The following is a 19,948-nucleotide window of genomic DNA, read 5'->3' as shown; positions in this document are numbered from 1 at the left end:
TGCGATCTTTATGGCAAGGTAGTCTATTTATGCATAATGTTCACTATAAACAAAAATAATTTTCAATATTAGCTTAATTTATTTGTATAGTTATCGAAAAATTTTAAATCCAAAGGGGATGGCATTTTGGGAGGGATTTTTTGGATATTTCACAAGACTTGACAACCAATAAAAATAAATCAATAAACAAACCTGTAACTACTTGATTTCATTAGAAATAGTGTCAATGTAAAAAATAATTACATCGATCTAACAGTAGAATTTTTAAAAACACATTGTTTTAAGTATGAAAATAATATGTATTAAGTATTACAAGCGTATATGGGTTCTTCAAAAAGTCGTTTTCGTAGTCGATTTACACAAAAAATGAAATGAATTAATAATTTACATTTCATAAAATTTGACCACTGAGCTACAGTTTGCTATGCAAAAGCGAGTGAGATTTACAATTGATCTTAGACTCGTCAAATTAACCCCACCAGCGTTTGAGGGTCGTATATGACCGGGCGTCCATATTTTATAAAAGTATTTTTATCTTTTTTTCTATCATGCGGAAATACATAATTTTTTTGACATTAGAAAGAGAAATAATAATTCTTTTCAGTTTGCCTCAAATATTTTTACTGGTTTCCATTAATAAAATCTTAAAAATAGCCAAAATGAATAATTCATGTTTCGCACCGCTATCGTAATAATCGGTTTAACTTTAAAATGATTTCTTATTTATTAATTATACGAATGAATAATTTAATCATACTATACAAAATTATTTTTATAAGCAATAATCATTAGCCTGAAACACTCATCCACATTGAAAAATCTCCTGATAAAAGATACATGACGCCAACTGGACTTGAACCCGTGTCCTTTCGATTTCCGGTCGACAGCTCTGACCACTGAGCTATGGCGGCTTATCTCTTATCCGCGAAATAATTCAATATATTTCGCGGATAAGAGATAAGCCGCCATAGCTCAGTGGTCAGAGCTGTCGACCGGAAATCGAAAGGAGGAAAGGGGAATTATTCAATTTGTTTTTGTGACGACACACCAATTGTATTGGGCAAAAAATACCGTGCAAAAAGAAAACATAATTATTTTGGTCTTTTCCATTACTAGAGGGTATATTCGGCAGTAATGCTTTTGGCTTCCCCGTGGCTAACTAGTGAGCAACTATCATTCCTCTCACCCTGAAAATATTATTCCAATCTTCGTCTAAGTCCCCTAAATCATTCAACTGTTTAAATGAACAACTATTAGAAATTGTTAATTTTTCAGAAAAAAAACCTGTCTTTTTTATAGGGTTCTTTCATTCATCTGGTTTAATTTGTACTTTTGAAGGTTTTAAGTCATCCGTCTTCAGTTATTTATCACAAAGAAGCTGAGCACAATGGCCGTCGATTCGTCTGCAGTAAATGCGGAAGAGCATTTAAACATAGGCAGCTTTTGCAGAGACATCAACTTGTGCATTCAGAAAATAGACCATTTGTCTGCAAGGTAATATTATGGTATAAAGTATTTTATTTTGGTTGATTCCCCTTCATATGTATGCAGCAATGTTCTTTAAAACTTTCACATTTATAAGGTGACTATTGCGTGCTCAATACAATGTTATTATTTTCCAGATATGCAGTGCGAGCTTTAAAACCAAAGCCAATCTAATAAATCATCAGCCAACTCACACAGGTGTCAAGAAGTTTACCTGCGGTGTTTGCAATCAGCCATTTGCACACAAAGCCAGTCTCACTCTACATCTTCGATGGCATGCAGGTAAATTATTTAAATACAAAAATGCACAACTCTTTTAAAGTAATTTATTATTAATTTACTTTTATTATTGCAGGCGAGAAGCCATACTCGTGCAATGTGTGCGGCAAGAGCTTCAGCCAGAATGGCAACCTGGCGGAGCACATGCGCATTCACACAGGAGAGAAGCCTTACCGCTGCGACATTTGCCAGCGCGCCTTCACCACCTCCTCGCAGCACCGCCTGCATCTGCAGCGTCACAGCGGTGAGAAGCCCTGGCAGTGCATGGACTGCGGAAAGAGGTAACCACCCAACCAACATATGGCATCCTCGGGACGAGAAACCTTTCCGCTGCGACATCAATTTCTTAACACTTTGCATCGCAGTGGGAGGAAAAATACATTTTTTTTTTTATTTTTTTTTTTTTTTATTGTTGATACATTTTTTTTTTTACAATATTTCATATTTCAATTTAGTAATGTTGGCCTCACTGGGTTGTTTACCCGTGCTGAGGCCCCCATTTTATAATTTAAGAATTTATACATTTAAAAAAAATAAAAGAAAAACAACATTAAAATAAAGATAAATTTAAAATAAAAAATAAAGATTAAAAATTAAAATATAATTATAACACTAAAATAAAAATATCAAAAGAGAATGTAAATCGGCATTTATAATGATATATGTGTTTGTGCGTGTTGCGTGTTTTATTTTATTTTTTTTGTGTTGCGTGTATATGTTTTATTCTTTTCACACATTTACATCATACGCTACTGCTGGATAAACTGACTCAGATTCCTATCCAGCCCTCATACTTTTTGCCTTCCCAGAACATCCTCTCCTTCCTTCCTTTTAAAAAAACCCCCGCACAGCATCCCTAAAGATTGCATAGACCCCGAGGGAAATTATTTTCCTCAGGGTCTCCTGTGTAATTTAATGTAAAAAAAAAATCTGCCAGTACACCTTCACTAACTTCACTCAGCATGGCCTGTATCTGCAGCATCACAGCGGAGAGAAGCCCTGGCAGAGCATAGACTGCGGAAATAGATAACCACCCAACCAACACATTGTATCCACATGGGTGAGAAACCGTACCGCTGTGACAATTACGCGAATAAATTCTTCTGCCTTTCATTGAAATAATATTTATGTATTTATTGTTATTTATTATTGTTGATCAGATTCCTGAATAAAGAGACGTGGCGCGTTCATGTGCGCCGCCACCGGGGTGAGCGGCCCTTCTCGTGTAACGAGTGCGACCGCAGCTTCACAGAGAGCTGGGCGCTGCGCAAGCACCAGCGCATCCACTCCGGGGAGCGCCCCTACTGCTGCACCGTGTGCGCCAGAACCTTTGCCGACTGCTCCAACCTCACCAAGCACATGAAGGTAATATCTAATAAGCATAATATAGCGCTAATAGGTAATACAGTGCTCTCTGCGGGTTTTTTGCTGCCAGGCCCAGTGGGCGGCACTTAGTTGGGCTTCGCCCATTTTAATTGATACTAACACGACTATGACGGCCGGCATAGTCCAGTGGTAACGCATTGGACTGCCAATCCGAAGGTCGCGGGTTCGAACCCGGCGTGCGCAAATAAATTTTATTTGATTGATTTGTGTTATTTCACAATTAATTAATTAAAATAATATATAGTATATTTGCGGCACGTTCCAGAGTGGAAGATACTACCAGTATCGCCCTGGTGTAAGACCACCATTCAGAATTGAAACGTTGCTCCAAATGGCTTTAGCCGTGTTTAGTGACTAGATCTGAATAGCCAGGTACTTCCTCACCTTCCTCTTTCCCTTCCCCACTTACCTTCAGCCTCACAACATCCCCCAATTGGGGATGCCATAGTCTCACTGGCTCCAGACGGGAGCAGTTGGGACTCTTGTGAGGTATTCACTATAAAAAAAAAAATTTGGGATAAGTCCTAAGAAATTGAAAAAAACCAATAAATTCCTAATTTTCAACGGAAATACTATCTTTAATATTATACTTTAGAACTTCGCATGTACTTTTTGATACTAAACAGGAGTTGATTTGTTTTTGAGGACTTTTGTCATATTTGAAACACGTAATAAATTGGTCGCATCTTAGATGAATTATTTAAGTCTATGAATCGCGTATTTGTTTTCTTTCAATTCTATGAGCTTCAATAAATCAACTACGCTTGTTAATGGTCAAGTAATTTTGCATAACGAACGATATTATTAAAAATTCGCTTGGAAATATTACTGTTGTGTTCGTACAAACAGATCTCCAACTCGTCTTGGAAGGAGTTTAATAATAAAATGATTATTTTATATTAATCAGGGATTTATTAATACTCCACGTATTATAATGGTGACTCGATAGTCGACCTAACTAGAAGCTTGCTAATTGGAATCTGAAACAGTGAGTTTCTCTGAGAGCCTTCGCACTGGCCCTGGCGACAACTGGCCACTGGCTCCATCTTGCGGACTTCCACGCAAGCTCTATGTACTACCATCTGTCCGTGCATCTATAAAGCTCTTACTTCCCAACAATTACTATACCGGAATTTCTTCGGTGAGTTATGAGAGGTTCCAGTTTTGGTCGCCGTGGTGTCGCAGGTAAATTTTTTATCGGTATTTCAGTATGAAATGGGGTCTTAATTTTCAAGTGTTAATTTTTTAGGTACGGTCGCCTGCAAACCAAAATGAACCTTATATTCGGATAAAATTGAGGGGCATAGTGGTCGTTTTTTGCCTGCAGACCCCCGATTTAATATTTTTTCCGAAGGCTATGCGGAATTTACCCGAAACATACTATTTGAATTCGACCAATCAGAGGGATGAAAACGTCCAGACGATAGCATAATAATACTATCAGATAATATATATATATTTTTTATTGTTTATTCCGGGAGGTTAGTGCAATCCCACACGTATATTTTTGTACAATAGGAATGTGAAAATGCAAAAATAGCTAAAGAAAAATAAATTAGCAATTAAGGACAACTATGTAGGACGTGGTCCTGAATGTGCTTGGGCCCAAAGCTCACACAGGAGTGGCGCTTGGTGCTGGTAGGCTGCGGTCACCACCATGTTGGTGGAGGCCATAAGCAGCATCCTGGCTCCAGTGACCCGGTGTTTCGTTAGGCCGGCAGATCCATTTAGTCCTAATTCCGTGAACATTGTCGATGCCCTGCTGTATCTTCTGTATCCAAATATGATTCTACAGGCGTCATTATATTGGATTTGGAGTCGTTCTATTGAGCAAGTTCGGTAGTGACACCATGTCTCACACGTATATAGGCCGGTACAGAATGCATTGAACCCCTGTTTTGTTAACAGTATTACTGCATTTGCAAATTCTGCGGGCAATCATATTAAACACTATGCTTAGGGTTCTCCTTTGTCGTTCCATATCGCCATCGTCCAATAGATCTTGATTAATAATGTGCCCCAAGTATTTTATGTTCGAATATATATTTATTCTTGCCTCGTTAAGGTGTACGTGGAGCATCTTACTTTTATCTGGATTTTTTTCCATGGTGGAACTCAATCAATTTCGTCTTCTTCGGGTTGTACATGTTGTGCTATTTCCATATTCTTCATAAATATTTAGCAGTACTCTTAATCCCTTGATCGACGGAGCTAGGAGTATCATGTCGTCCGCGTAGCTTATGTGGTTTATGCATACATTGTTAATACGACAGTCCGCTCTGATGTCCAGGCGACTTGACAACTCGTCCATGTATACATTAACCAGCATGGGGAACATACACCCTCCGTGCCTTACTCCTGACCGGAAGTTATTGTATGTAATAATAATAACATGGCATCTATAAAGTGCAGTTTAGTGTCATTTCACTTCAAGTGTGCTTTACCATAACAAACTTAAAAATGGTAATTAGTATTATGTAGTGGTCGTGTTCTTAAAATTATTCTAACAGTGTACCTTAGGCTCATAGCGCACTAGCGGCTAGACCGCAGCGGCCAGGTCGCGGCGGCCATCGAGATAGATACATTAATATGAAATCGCCATAGAGCACGCGCACCTGGCCGCACGCGGCCAGCGGCCACACCAAGCCGCAGCGGCCAGCGAGATCGAAGTGACGCATTTGCAGCCCGTGTTCAGTCGCTGGCCGCTGCGGCCACTGAGATCTATTGCATTGTAGTCAAATCACCAGTGTGCGCGCACTAGCCGCGGCGGCTGCACGTATTGTGGAACTACAGCGTGATTTGTGATCATCGCGATGTCTTTCGACACGGAAAGATTTATAACCGAGATTGAGACAAGGAGGGCGTTGTGGGTCATGTCATGTGAAGACTACGCCAACCGAGACTTAAAAAGGATGATGTGGGAAGATAAAGAAATAATTTGAATAAAAGTAGATAGGCATAGGCTTATCTTAGTTACAACAAGTTTTTCCTTGGCAGAAATGCACGGGCGAAATTTAGTTACAGTGCCGGTGATTGATGGACTTAATTTTCTTAACAGTTCTTCAAACGAAGACTTGCTCATCCGCAAATAATTAAAGAACTTTTCACCATATTGCTGAAGGTCGGTGAAATAAGAAGGTATGAAATAATCCCTTTGTTCGCCTTTCACGTAGCAAGGGATGAACCCAATATTTTTTCCGCTTCTTACTTATAAGATACAAAAGCACTGCTATTTCCTCAACGTCCATTTTGAAGCGCGCTGTATGTGCAACTGACGATCGTAGCCGCGGTTTTGGCCGCGTTGCAAATCGCAACCCCTGCGGCCAGGCCGCGCGTCGTGGCCGCGCGTCGTGGCCGCGCTGCCAGGTCGCTAGTGCGCGTTGGCCCTAACCCAATACAAATCTAATATTATAACACTAAATATACTGTTTGTACAAAGTAATGACAAAACTCAGAATAACAATAACAGCAGGACAGGACAAAACTAGAACATTAAAACTAAAACAAAATATAAAACGGGAGGCAGTTTGTGCTCAGAAATGAGAATCTTCTGAGCAGGAATTTTAAAAAGGTACAATAAGGAGGCAACCGAAACCAAACAACTACCGGAAGTTTTAGAATATGGTTTATTATAAAATATTGAAAAAAAGTTTTGATTTATGAATGGTAAGATTTTTTAAATATACATATGTATTTGTTTTTAAAGCCTGTTTAAATTCAGCCAAATTCTGGAGATTAGTAAGGCTGAGGGAAGTCTATTCCAGATGAGAGGGCCTGTTACACGAAAAGAGCGATCATAGTAAACGGGTCGATTTGACCTAGAAAGTTCGATTAGACAATTACTAACATCTAGATTAAGTAACTAACCTTAGAGTAAGCTGTCTGTTGCTTAAGTTTTTTCAGACACATAGTTCCGATATATAGGCTGGCGCCATTCCTTGCAATGCTTTGAAGGTCATTAAGCAGATCTTAAACTCCATTCTTTCAGGGCATCACAATCAGTGAAGGCGATCTCTTAGAAGTGGGGTTATATGACAATACTTAGATTCACCAACAATCATTCTCGCCGCAGCATTAAAAACTGACTAGATTCTATTGATTTGTTTCTGAGGTAGGCCAGCATATGCACTATTGCAATAGTCCATACGTTAGACGACAAACGAATTTATGAGTGACTTTGCTCCATCAGAGGAAAAGCATCTCCTGATTGATTTTATCTGCCTTACATGGAAAAAGCCAGAACTCACAGCTTTTGAAATTTGCGATTTAAGATAAAGACTTATTGTCCATAGTGAATCCCAAAAATCTTATTTCTGCAGAAGGGATTATATCTGTATCTTGAATACGGATAGGACTGACGTCAAGGAGAGATTGCCTTCCAGGGGGAGCTATCCAAATAAATTCTGTCTTTGTCGGATTAAGTTTAAGTTTATTGACAGATATCCAACTTGAGACTGTGTTAATGAGGCTAACTGCCTCGTTTTTAAGGACGTCTTTTTCGTTCGGAGAACAAAACTTAAAAATCAAACGATCATCTGCGTAGCCTTGTGATTCAAAGCCAGCTGAGTTAACGAGTTGTTCCAGACGATTCGTATAGAGAATGAAGAGAATAGGGCCTAGGACAGAACCCTGGGGAGCTCCAAATTCGATGGGAGTTTCAGGTGATGTACATTTATTGAAATTTCCTGAGGCGATTCGTCCAGACAGGTACGATGTCATCCATTAGAGTTCACCACCTCGAACGCCAATTCGGTTTCAAGCACATTTAATAAAATACTATGATCTACTGTGTCAAATGCCGCATGCATGTCAAAAACAGATACCAAACCCAACTTACCTGCTTCCATCCCGATGATAAATCTGAAACAACCCGCAAAAGAACAGTTTCCGTTGAATGAAACCGTCGATAAGCGGATTGATTTTTGGTAAACAGACCAGTGGAGTTCAAGTACCCCACCAATTGTTTGGCAACAATTTTCTCAAGCAGTTTTGATAGAAATGGTAGGTTGGATATTGGCCTTTAATTATCTGTATTGTCAGTATCCCACCGTACAACATTCTCCTGCTGGGAGTGCCATCGGGATAGTGTATTTAAATATATGGCAGGTATATTCCTAGCTTTCAATTTCTCCCATAATTTTTTATGACAGACCCTGTCGAAGGCTTTACTTAGGTCTAAGAAACACCCGTATATGGTAGTTTTTCGTTTCTTGTAGAATTATATTATTTGCTTTGCAGTGTATATTGCCATATTAGTGGATAATCTATATTTAAAGCCCATCTGTTTATCTTTAGACATTAATTTATCGTGTTTTTCATTCCTCTGTGTTTGTGGACCCATCAATTTGACTGGCGATTCGAGGTTTTGGTTTGATCAGGTTATTGCTTTTCTTCCAGAACTGGGCGAACTGCTTTGTGTCAAGCGATTTTACGATTTCTTCCATCTTTGTTTGTTCAGAAGAGCTTTAGCAGTGTTTAAGAGCTATTTTGAAGTCCTTCCTTTTCCGTTTTCTTTCATCCGCAATCCGCAAATCTTAATATGTCGGAAAGGCACCAACCGTCAGTTAGATATCTTCATTAATTGGGCCAACACTGTTAATAATAAAATCTGCTTCACAGTCGAACATGAGATTGAAGGTAAAATAATTTTTCAGATCTAACAATTGGAAAGAGTAATAATAGACATACTTTTGAAATATTTAGAAAACCAACTTTTACAGACACTAAAATAAATGCAAATTCAACTCATCCTTCCTTGGTCTCATACATTATCAGCTTACCATTCAATGGTACATAGACTCATTAACATTCCCTTGGACAATAAAGCGTATGAGAAAGAAAAGGCAACGATACAAACCATCACGGTTAATAATGGCTATGACATAAATAACATTGAAAAAATTATAATAAATAAGAAATATAAAAATAAAATTAATTTAATATATCCGGCAAATAATAAAAATACAGAAAAATTTGCATGTCTCGAATTCATCGGTCCAATATCCATAAAAATAGAAAAAGAAATAAAAAAATGTGGTCTAAATATAGCTTTCAAAACCAATAATAACATAGGAACAAACCTTAAAAACTCTAAAAGTAGAAATCCTAAACTTAATAATAGTGGCATATATGAATTAAAATGTGACCACGCCGACTGCAACGCTACTTATATCGGACAGACGGGAAGGGCTTTCTCAACTAGATTCAAATAACATATAAGATGTTATAATAATAAAAGCACCTTTTCCAAATTCGCAGAACATCTCTTAGTAAATAATCACGTCCCGCTTGACAACAATGAACTTAAACCCTTACATATAGAAAGAAAGGGCCATAGATTAAATTTACTTGAACAATTAGAAATCAATAAAAGAACCAATGACCCTAATATAACATCAATTAATAAAGTAAGGAAAATGATTTATTCCCCGCTTCTAAGTATGTTCACAAAACCTAAACAATATAACGCATTTATATAAATTAATAACTGCTACATCATTATTAAACAATTAAGATAACATTAATGTGGGGAAAACAGACTTCAAAATACCCCCAATTATTTTATCAATAAATCGGTTTAACCGGTAATCAATCATTTTAAATTGGGAGGGGGTAAAATAGAATCATATAAATAAGTCGTCTAAACGTGGCTAAAAACCACAGTTTGAAAATGGCCTTGAAAGCCGAAACAGCTGTAACAATAACAAAAAATACTTGCAGAACTTAATAATTATATTATTAAATTTGATTTTAATTAAATTAAAAAAAAAAAATACAGTGTGTGGCAAGCCTACGCACGACGGAAGTGAAACTTTTAGTATTCTTCTCTCTCTCTTTTCATTTCATTCTCTCTTTTTTTCTGTCTATTGACATATTTATAAGTAGCGTGTGATAAAAAAAATTAAAAGTTATAAAAATATGGGATTCAAACCCGGGTCCTGCATAACGAGTGTCGAACGCTCTGCCTCTAGACCGCGAGGAGAGGTATTTCGCGCGACGAGAACTGCGTATACGACGTGTACTCCTCAATTGACTTGTCCGGCTGTGTTTTTTACTAAAAAAAATTGTCACGCATGTCTGCGAGGGTAATTAGTCGCGTTATCGGTAATTTAGTATTAGTAATTAGTAATTTTAATGATTCAAAATAAAAATAATTAATCAAATACCGAGCGACTCTACCGGCTCGATTTGTAAGTTATATTTCGACCAAAATATCATATAGTCAAAATATCTAAAAGTCGCAGCACGAGAGCATTTTATCACTTTTCCTCGTATTAAAAAAATCACAAAAAGAAAAAAAAAATTAGTTAAAGCGGGGATCGAATCTCGGTTCTTCACGACGAGAGTCGGGCGCTCTGCCTCTAGACAGCGAAGCTGAGTTTGGAGAGTGACCTAAACTAGGTATATAATATTAGCTAGGCTCCTATAGCGAAATGATCACAGTTTTTCGTGACGGTCATGAGTCGGTTTTACTCCGGTCCTCGAAATTGCATGATGCACGTAAAGAAGTTTCACTTCAAAAAAAAAATTACTAACTAATGCTTCTGCCACAGACGTATATTAATTGATTTTCTTGTTGTTATTCCTTCTCCATAATATGTTATTAGGCTGTTGCGGAGCATTAAAAATAGTTGCAGGTAGATTTTCAGACTATCTATTTTGTTCTTAAGATTATTAGTGTATATAGAGTGATCGAGCCAGGAAGTGTTATTGTGTGCATCGCTAATATATGTATATACGTCATTCGGTATTCTTTCAATATTGATACAACTGTATTTTCAGTGTAGAAATGAGAGAGTTCTTTCCCGAATATAGAGGATGGGTGAGCGTTGAAATCTCCCATAAGAATGGTTTCAGAGTGTTCGTTATCTTTAATGATGGTATGTATTTTGGAAGGTAGTTGGTGAAGTTGGTAAGGTTGTCCGCGTTACATACCGGCATGTAGACAGTCTGTATGCTTATCGTCCCTCCGTGGGTCCCTATCGTGGTTATCTGAATACCAGCGATGCGGTCATCTCCACATGGTATTACTGAAGCCTGCAGCTCGTTCCTCCAAAGTACTGTGACTCCTCCGTAGGTTCCGCCCCGTAGCGGTACGTTTGCTAATCTACAGCAGAGGTACCCCATCCCTGGAAGTTCGGTTTAATTTTGGATAGATTCGATTGTAATAACCACGTTTCTTGCAAAAGTGTTACATCATAGATATCGCCCATATCTATAATGAAGTTGATGTTTCTTTTAAAACTTTTGCAGTTTATCAAAATTCTCTTAATTTTGTTCTTTTCCATTGTATTTTTTTTCAATAAATTTACGGAAAACAGTGGCCAAAATTTTTTGTTCATGTAGATTTTTAAATCCTTATTCAGTATGACTATAGTTGACTAACTTGAAAGATCCAAACTTCGTGGGATTTCGTTGTATTATTTTTCTACTTGAATGTTACTTTCGTTTATTTTACTATTGATAAAGTTTCGAAAACTGTCCTCAGTTATGCCATTGTCGAACCTCGACACACAAAGCGTTGTTTTTAATTTAGAGGGAGTTCTCAATCATTGTTCCAGTTGCAATATTATTTCTCCATCTCCGTAGTTTTCTTGTAATGGTTTTATAACCTTCCGTATTAAAATTAGTTGTCTCTGGTTTGCATGATGGGTGTTGCGGATAATGCGAGGGGCGGCGCGAGCGGGGTTATCATATTATTGCAGTGTGCATTGTCTGAATGTGATCCATTAGTAGGCGTCCGTAAGCTTGAGCGGTTCTTATCTACCGTTACCGTTGTTCATTGGTGACCTACAAAGGACGGCAATGTGTTTACGTTGTGATTTAGAATATGGTTATGATTGTTTATTTTCGTTTAAGTTTATTTTACTTGGCTGATTCTGCTTCAGGTTCCTGCTTCATCGGAGTTCAATAAATTTATTTTTTATTATTATAAAACAAAAAATAAATTATGTCCATTTTAAAAAATGTTAATGAATATTTCAAATTTCCACTGCTCATGATGTTTTTTTTTGTAAATGACATTGCGAGCTGAAACTAGTTGCTTTTACCCAGAAATTACAGATAGAATTTTTGTTGCTTTTGCATATACTTTTCTACTTTATATTGAAAATGTAAACATTTCGCTAACAGCTTCGCTATTGCTAATGTCTTTCTCGGGCTTCTCCGGCTTCTTCCACCATTCACTACCGTATACCAACCACAATGTTACTAATAATAATAAGTGAGTGATTTTGTGTTGCGCCGTTATTATGAAACATAATCTCAAGAGTGATGTGTTAGGACTGTTAGGTATTATCAGGCTCCCAGAGGGGACTGCTCCAATGGCGCCTGCACAGGCATCGCCGGCCCTGGATAAAACACTCGATTGTCGTGTGTCTCGCTTGTTATGGCATTTTTACTACACCAATAGATTTGTGTGACAAATGTGGAGATCCGCAAAGAGTGCAAGGCTGATGTAAGCGTAATGAGTAAGATTAAGAAAGGGACGCTTAGATGGTTTGGGCATGTAGAGTGAATGCGCGAAGAAAGGAGTGTAAGGAGAATATACAATGCAAATGTGAATGGTAGCAGAAGACATGGCACGACCAAGTGAATCAGATACTTGAGTCGGGCCATGTCAAGAGTCAGAACAATAGAAGAGTATGTATGAGGCGATGTATGAATGTGAATGAGGCAAGACCGAGTTGTTTGGCGGTCCGTCCTCTCTGCCTACCCCTGCCATCAATGTATAAGGCGCTAATAACCTCAAATCTACATCGTCAATGTGGAAGTAACACTGCAAGTATTCCAGGGATTTTTTCCTTTCATTCCAAATACTAATTTTAATAAATAATAATTTGTATAATTACCGACGTATTATAAATAAATGTTTTGTAAGTGCATTCACAGTCGCTTGACACCACTTTGCTCAGAGTCGCTTGTGGTAAATTAATATCTCGCGGTGAAAAATTGATTCCAAGCTACGTCACGCCTTTCTAACCAATCACCACTCTACCCCCTCGATGAGCGAACCCTGTAAAGTATATGTTTTCTAAGAACCTCGGGTGCGTACAGACCCATCTAGCACTAGTAAACTATGTAGTTCCTAGATGTCACAGACGCAAGTACTCCGTTGACGCACTTCCCCGACTGGCCTCATATTAAAGTTTCAAGGGTTTAAAAGGTAACCTACCTGCATATTGTAGTTTATAAATCAATTTTTATTTTATTTTCTCTACTGCTGATTATTTTCACATCCCAAATACCATTTTTCTGTAAATTTTTGCCATCATGTTTCTTTGCTGCAAATATACTCTCCCTTTCATTTATTTATCACTTACTCGCGTACACTAATGTTTGGCTATAATATTTGTGCAGATTCACCGAACTGAGGAGCTTCCCCCCATTCAAGAAACCCCGGTGGACGACAACACAGTCACTATCCTCGGTGATGTCAACGATCAGTCGGATGGTCGTGTCGTATACGTCACATACCAGGCCAACAGTGATGATAACGACGGCACCTCAACTTTCCATATCATCAACCAAGTAAGTGTTGTTAAACTGCTTTATTATTCGTGTGCTCTTTTTTCCCTTTAATTTAAGTATGTTTAATGTCCAGTGGGAGATGTTCTCAATAATATAATATGTATTTCCATTGGTCGAGATTGACCTTATTTATTGCTATCAAGTTTAATTTGTAGAACTCCACTTTTATTTTAAGTTTTTCTTTTATGTACAATAATATTGTTATTTACTTTATAATTATTATATAAATTAAATACTTATATTATTGAATATGCTATAATACATATGTTTTAAAATTAAATAGTAATATTATTGAATATGTAAAAAAATTTAAAAAAGAGAAATTGTTCTTGTCTTGTCTTTGTTTAGGTCTATTCATCTTAGTCAACTTCATCACAGTACTCACACAGATGCATAACTTACATTATTTAGACTTTAATAAAAACAAAAATAATAAAAAAAAATTTCACAATTCCAAAGTTCGAAGCCAAAACATATTGAAGTATTTTTTATATAAAATGTATATTAGCATGCTGAATATTGTTTTATTTCATTGTTATTAAAATACAGTTTAGATAAACTCAAATGAATGTGAAAATCTTCAGGACTGAATTCAAACGAGTAATAAACAATGACAAGGCATACGCTCTTAGAATATTCTATCACAGTGAATGTATAAACTTACTGTTCCTTTTCTGCTAGTCGTTTCTAATACCAGACAAAGGACATCGTGCATAACTGTACAGAGAAATTAATATTCTTTGAAAATCATTGGGCTCATGGAAAATTTATCTATATTGATAGACATGTGCATTAGGCTGGAGCGGCATTGCAAAAATCAAATGTTAGTATTGTTATAGCCAAAAAGACGCCTTATATCATCTATATTCTCGTAAAAATACTCCAAGAATTATATTCATATGTCTTTATACGGCAACCTGTCGATTTATGAATGCGAAAATTATAAATTTCGTCATTTTTTCACGAAATATTTCAAAATGTCAAAAATTACTGAAAATTTTATGTTCTTAAAATTTGAATACCTTTATTGAACATTTGAACATCTTATGAAAATCTTTTTTTTTTAACATTTGCTTACATAATATTGGATTAAACGAGAATTTCTGAGCACAGGGGAGGCAAACCTGCTAACATCGTGGGGTTGCTTTTCAATCACTATTTTTGCCAAAGCTTCCACCGAGAGCAAACCTGTGTGATTTTTTATTTTTATAAGTGAACGTTTAATAATTTTTTGTACAGATTTTTAAAATTCACATATTGTATTGAGTTCAAATTTTATGAAAAAAAAATTGGTTCAATTTTCGGAGCTCCTTTTAAAATAACCTTAAAGTGTTGCCAACTATCTTAATGATGGACAAACTTTTTCTGTTTTTACGACACGTGTGTTAATAATAACCACTTGTTTATTGAATTTTAGTATGTAACTTATGGATTCGGGAATGGATTGCAAGATAATCCAGACTTTAAGAAAATTGGAAATTTTAATGACAAGATCAATTCTTTTGGAATGGAAATCAACGAAAAATTATTCAGCATCACCTCACAAGTGCTAAAAATTCAACATGTGTGGCTGTGAAAAAATTGGCACATCCCACAACCTCCAAAGAATAACTTTTCTTTTAAGTCCAAATAACTTCACAAGAAATAATGGTGGGAGCAAGGTATATTGTTTCACCAAAAAATAACAACCCAACAAAACTTATCAACTAATAAATGAAAAGAAATCTCTAATGTCTCTTGTTACATCCAAGTTTAGTTTGTCTACATAATCTGCAACAAAGCAATGTAACACAAGATAGTCGACGGCAGCAAACTCTGAAATCACTTATGTATCGGAAAACATATGCAAATTCACTGTTAAATATTATTACATGATAATACTGTGAGTATGCTGTAGAGATCCCCACATGTATATGCATAAGATACGGAGGCAACCGTATAAAACAATATTATTACATGATAATACTGTGAGTATGCTGTAGAGATCCCCACATGTATATGCATAAGATACGGAGGCAACCGTATAAAAACAATATTATTACATGATAATACTGTGAGTATGCTGTAGAGATTTCCACATGTATATGCATAAGATACGGAGGCAACCGTATAAAAACAATATTATTACATGATAATACTGTGAGTATGCTGTAGAGATCCCCACATGTATATGCATAAGATACGGAGGCAACCGTATAAAAACAATATTATTACATGATAATACTGTGAGTATGCTGTAGAGATCCCCACATGTATATGCATAAGATACGGAGGCAACCGTATAAAAACGAAGCCTTATAATATAATTTTTAAATTAATACATCTACGAGTATTCCAAAATTATTTGATAACTGTTCAAACTGGTGATTCACGGCATTGCGATTGGTTTGGCGAATATCTGCTCTTATGCATGGTAATGATGGTAATAGATGATGACCACTTCATAAGAATATAGGTATGATGCGAATAACAAGATAAAATTACCTTCTCTGGTAAATGTACATAATCTTTTTACAAGGAAATTTTGTGAAATTATTATCTGGAAGGAATGCGATGTGAAAACACCACCAATTCTATTCGATTATGATGTCTGATCATTAGTTGTGACAACTTATGGTAGAATATTGTAATAAGGTAATAATTTTCCAGATTACCTGCCACCCTTAGCAGCAGAAATGTGCATTGCATAAAAAATGCACAGAAATCACTGTCTATACGTCTGAAAGCAAAGATGAATATATTCACCCAACTATAAAATCTAGCCAAATATACATTTATTTGAAACAGAATGTTATTTATCAGCACTAAACAAGTTACAAAAATTTTCTATTTATTATTGAAATGTCACGACTTTTCGGTTTCATTATAGCTTTAATTAATTTCAGAAAACTTTTATTTTTGTTATATTTTTTTCCAATTATCCTCTTACTCTAAAAAACGAAAGTTGGATGCCTCTCTGGGTGTTTTTGAAAACATTGAGGATAAAAAAACTGAAGAAATTTTACAAAATAATCTGATATATTTCAGAAAAAACCCGAAAATTGATAAAAAAAACAACTTTTTGTGTTATTTATACAAAATATATCGATTATAAAATATATGTATAAAATATTGGATACTTTATTCGATGAAACCTCATAATTTGACATTTGCTTATGTTAAGTTGCAAGCGGTTATCACGACACCGTATAATTAATCTTGACAAGTTATTTGACAATATATGGCAATCGTTAATGTTTCTGATTGCTTTGAATAATTTCAGGTCGTCTGCAAACATTAACACTTGAACATCATTGAAAATATACAATACATCATTGACAAATAATATAAACAGGATTGGACCTAAGTGTGATCCCTGGGGAACACCACTCGTAGCAGTGAATTTGTATGAAAATGTGCCATCAATTTTAACAGCCAGTAACCTGTTGGTCAAGAAACTATTAAACCACTTATATAGTGAACCACCTATACCGAATTTATGGAGTTTATTCAGCAATAACTCATGATTGACTTTATCGAACGCCTTACTAAAATCGGTATAAATAGAGTCAACTTGACATTTACTAGACATAGAATCAGATATATAGTTTTGATATGTTAACAAGCTAGTAAGGGTAGATTTGCCAGTAGAGAAACTATGTTGTTTAGGAGAAATGACGTGGTTTAATCGGAAAATAACTTTTTTAAGAAGAATTTTTTCAAAAACTTTAGGAATTGTTGATAAAAGGCACACCGGTCTGTAATTAATCACCTCGTGTTTATCGTCTTTTTTAAAAATAGGCGTAAGAAAGCTGAATTTCCATTTAGTAGGAAAATATCCTGTTCGTAAAGACTGATTAAACAGCAAATATAAAGGATACGCCAGATTGGTAGCACAATTATTCAAAAATACAGGAGGTATTTTATCTGGTCCACCACTTTTGCTTTGATCTAGTAATTTTAGTTCAGTCAATATATCATTATATTCTATGTGGATAAAAGATAAATTAAGATTATGATCAGTAGTAAAATTTGATACTGTACTAGCAGAAACTGGTGTCTCACATTCATAAACGCTTTTTAAAAAAATCAGCAAAAAGGTCAGCGATACTTTGAGTGTCTTTGGGTCTTTGGCCTTTTTACCTGCATATTCCAAGTTGGCGGGTATACCAAAGTTGTTATTTTTCATTGATTTGGCATAGTTCCAAAAATACTTTACATTATGATTTATTGAAGTTTCAACATTATTAATAAAAGAATTGTAGCACATTTTTGATAAGATTTTACAATCTTTTCTAACGTTTTTAAATTCAATATAATTTGATAAAGACCTGTCTTCTTTATTGTATTTCTTATGTAAAACTTTTTTAAGGGCAGTTAATTGAACAAGTTCTTTATTGAACCATCTCGGATATTTTGATTCTTTAAAATGAATGAGTGGGATGAGATCTGAAATAATTTTATCCAGCAAGTAATAAAATGATTCAATATTTTGATTAATATCAAGATTAATAATTAATTTACAACAAGACACGACACATCAGGGGAAAAACAGGTTAATAACGACTCAAGTGCATCTTGAGCATTGCGTTGGTTGAGATTTAGGCAATCCCTCGAGTCGGCCAGGAAGGTAAAAATGACCTGTCATCTGGTTTATTCAAATAAGATGCCCATCTTATTTAAATGGAGCTGGCTGCGATGCGGCGGGAGGCCTTGGCACAAAGCGTTCGAGTCAGACGCGGGAATTTTCAGCACAACAATTGTCGTGCCCGAGCTCTAGGAGCATTTGCTTTGTACTGGCGGGTCACGGGTCATGTCCGCGGGCTTAGTTTGTGCCGCGTTCGAACGCGACTGGCGCCGTGTTTGCGGCACATGTTGGAACTAAAAACTGGTAGGGTTTTATCCGGCATTTTGGGAGTCCGGTACCTATTGCTTATTTGCATTACGTAACAACATGTTTCCCGGGACGAGCAGACACGTTGTTGGATAAGCACATAGATTCAATGACGATTCGATATATTGCAACGAATTTGTCCACGGTGCAACGAACTAACGATTACATTCAACGACGCCATGTACAATGAGGCATTGATTGCTATCGCGGATCTTTGCATTGTCATTGCCAATCGTTATCACTCAATCATTTCGGTATGAGTTTGCCAAAACGAAGTGCTTCTGATTTAATAATTCTGACACTGAAATGAATTGTGAACTGCAGTACGATACTGCAGAAATGGTACCGATTATTACTCACAATGTCCCACTACTGACTCATGAAGAAAAAATCATTTACGACCGTGTGCAACATAAAAAAAACAATCGTCCATGGCCACAGTGCTGAAAAAATGCAAAATTATCATCTGTGATGAATGCGCTATTGCACATAAACATTCTCTTGAGGCATTGAACAGAACACTCAAAGATATAAAAAAAAGAAAGACTATTCGGCGGCATTCTGTTACTCCTTTCAGGTGATTTCAGACAAACACTTCCCATCATTCCACGTTCAACGTACGCTGATGAGATCAACGCTTGCTTGAAGTCATCGCCACTGTGGCGATGTTGAAAAAGTCCAGCTAAAAATAAACATGCGCGTCCAAATGCTACAAGATCAACCTGCTGAAACATTCTCGAACCAATTGTCAGGTATCGACGGTAAAAAATTGCTGTCTATGAAAATACTGGATGCATCAAATTGTCCAATAATTTCTGCGCAATCGTTGATTAGTAAAATGCTCTCATTCACCGCATATTTCCCGATGTATGCACATAATACATAAATCATGCGTGTCTGGCAGAAAGAGCCATTTTGGCAGCAAAAAATGTGGACGTCGACGACTTAAACTTCAAGTTACAGCAGTCGTTGCCAGGCGACTTGGCATCATACAAATCGATCGATACAGTTTGCGATGCCAACAAAGCTGTAAATTATCCAACAGAGTTTTTGAACCTTCTATGACTGAAAGTTGGATTTCTGGTTATTTTACTTCTGAATTTGAAACCACCACGGCTGTGCATTGGCATGCGATTGGTCATTAAAAAATTTATGAAAAACATTATCGAAGCCACCATTTTGAATGGCAAATTCCGAGAAGAAAATATTTTGCTGCTACAAATTCTAATGATTCACACAGACTTGCCAATTGAATTCAAATGCATTCAATTTCCTATTAGATTGGCTTTCGCAATGACAATCAATAAGTCGCAAGGCCGTACGAGGTCTGTTTGTGGCTTAGATTTGGAAACACCATGTTTTTCACATGGACAATTATACGTGGCGTGTCCTCGC

General features: G+C 36.4%; 1 protein-coding gene across 1 annotated transcript in view; it reads left to right on the top strand.

Moving 5' to 3' along the window:
• Positions 1-19,948, top strand: part of LOC149423989 (uncharacterized) — a 51,350-nt gene that overhangs the window by 17,857 nt on the left and 13,545 nt on the right. Inside the window, exons 11-15 of the mRNA XM_089651211.1 lie at positions 1,339-1,494; positions 1,623-1,767; positions 1,841-2,045; positions 2,925-3,129; positions 13,510-13,680. Of these exons, the coding sequence (XP_089507337.1) occupies positions 1,339-1,494; positions 1,623-1,767; positions 1,841-2,045; positions 2,925-3,129; positions 13,510-13,680 (882 nt within the window). The remainder of the gene's footprint in view (positions 1-1,338; positions 1,495-1,622; positions 1,768-1,840; positions 2,046-2,924; positions 3,130-13,509; positions 13,681-19,948) is intronic.

The sequence above is a fragment of the Hesperophylax consimilis genome, chromosome 4, assembly GCF_061612785.1.
Source record: "Hesperophylax consimilis isolate HC1 chromosome 4, BYU_Hcon_1.0, whole genome shotgun sequence".
Classification (NCBI taxonomy): domain Eukaryota; kingdom Metazoa; phylum Arthropoda; class Insecta; order Trichoptera; family Limnephilidae; genus Hesperophylax; species Hesperophylax consimilis.
This window is presented reverse-complemented; position numbering and strand designations above follow the sequence as displayed.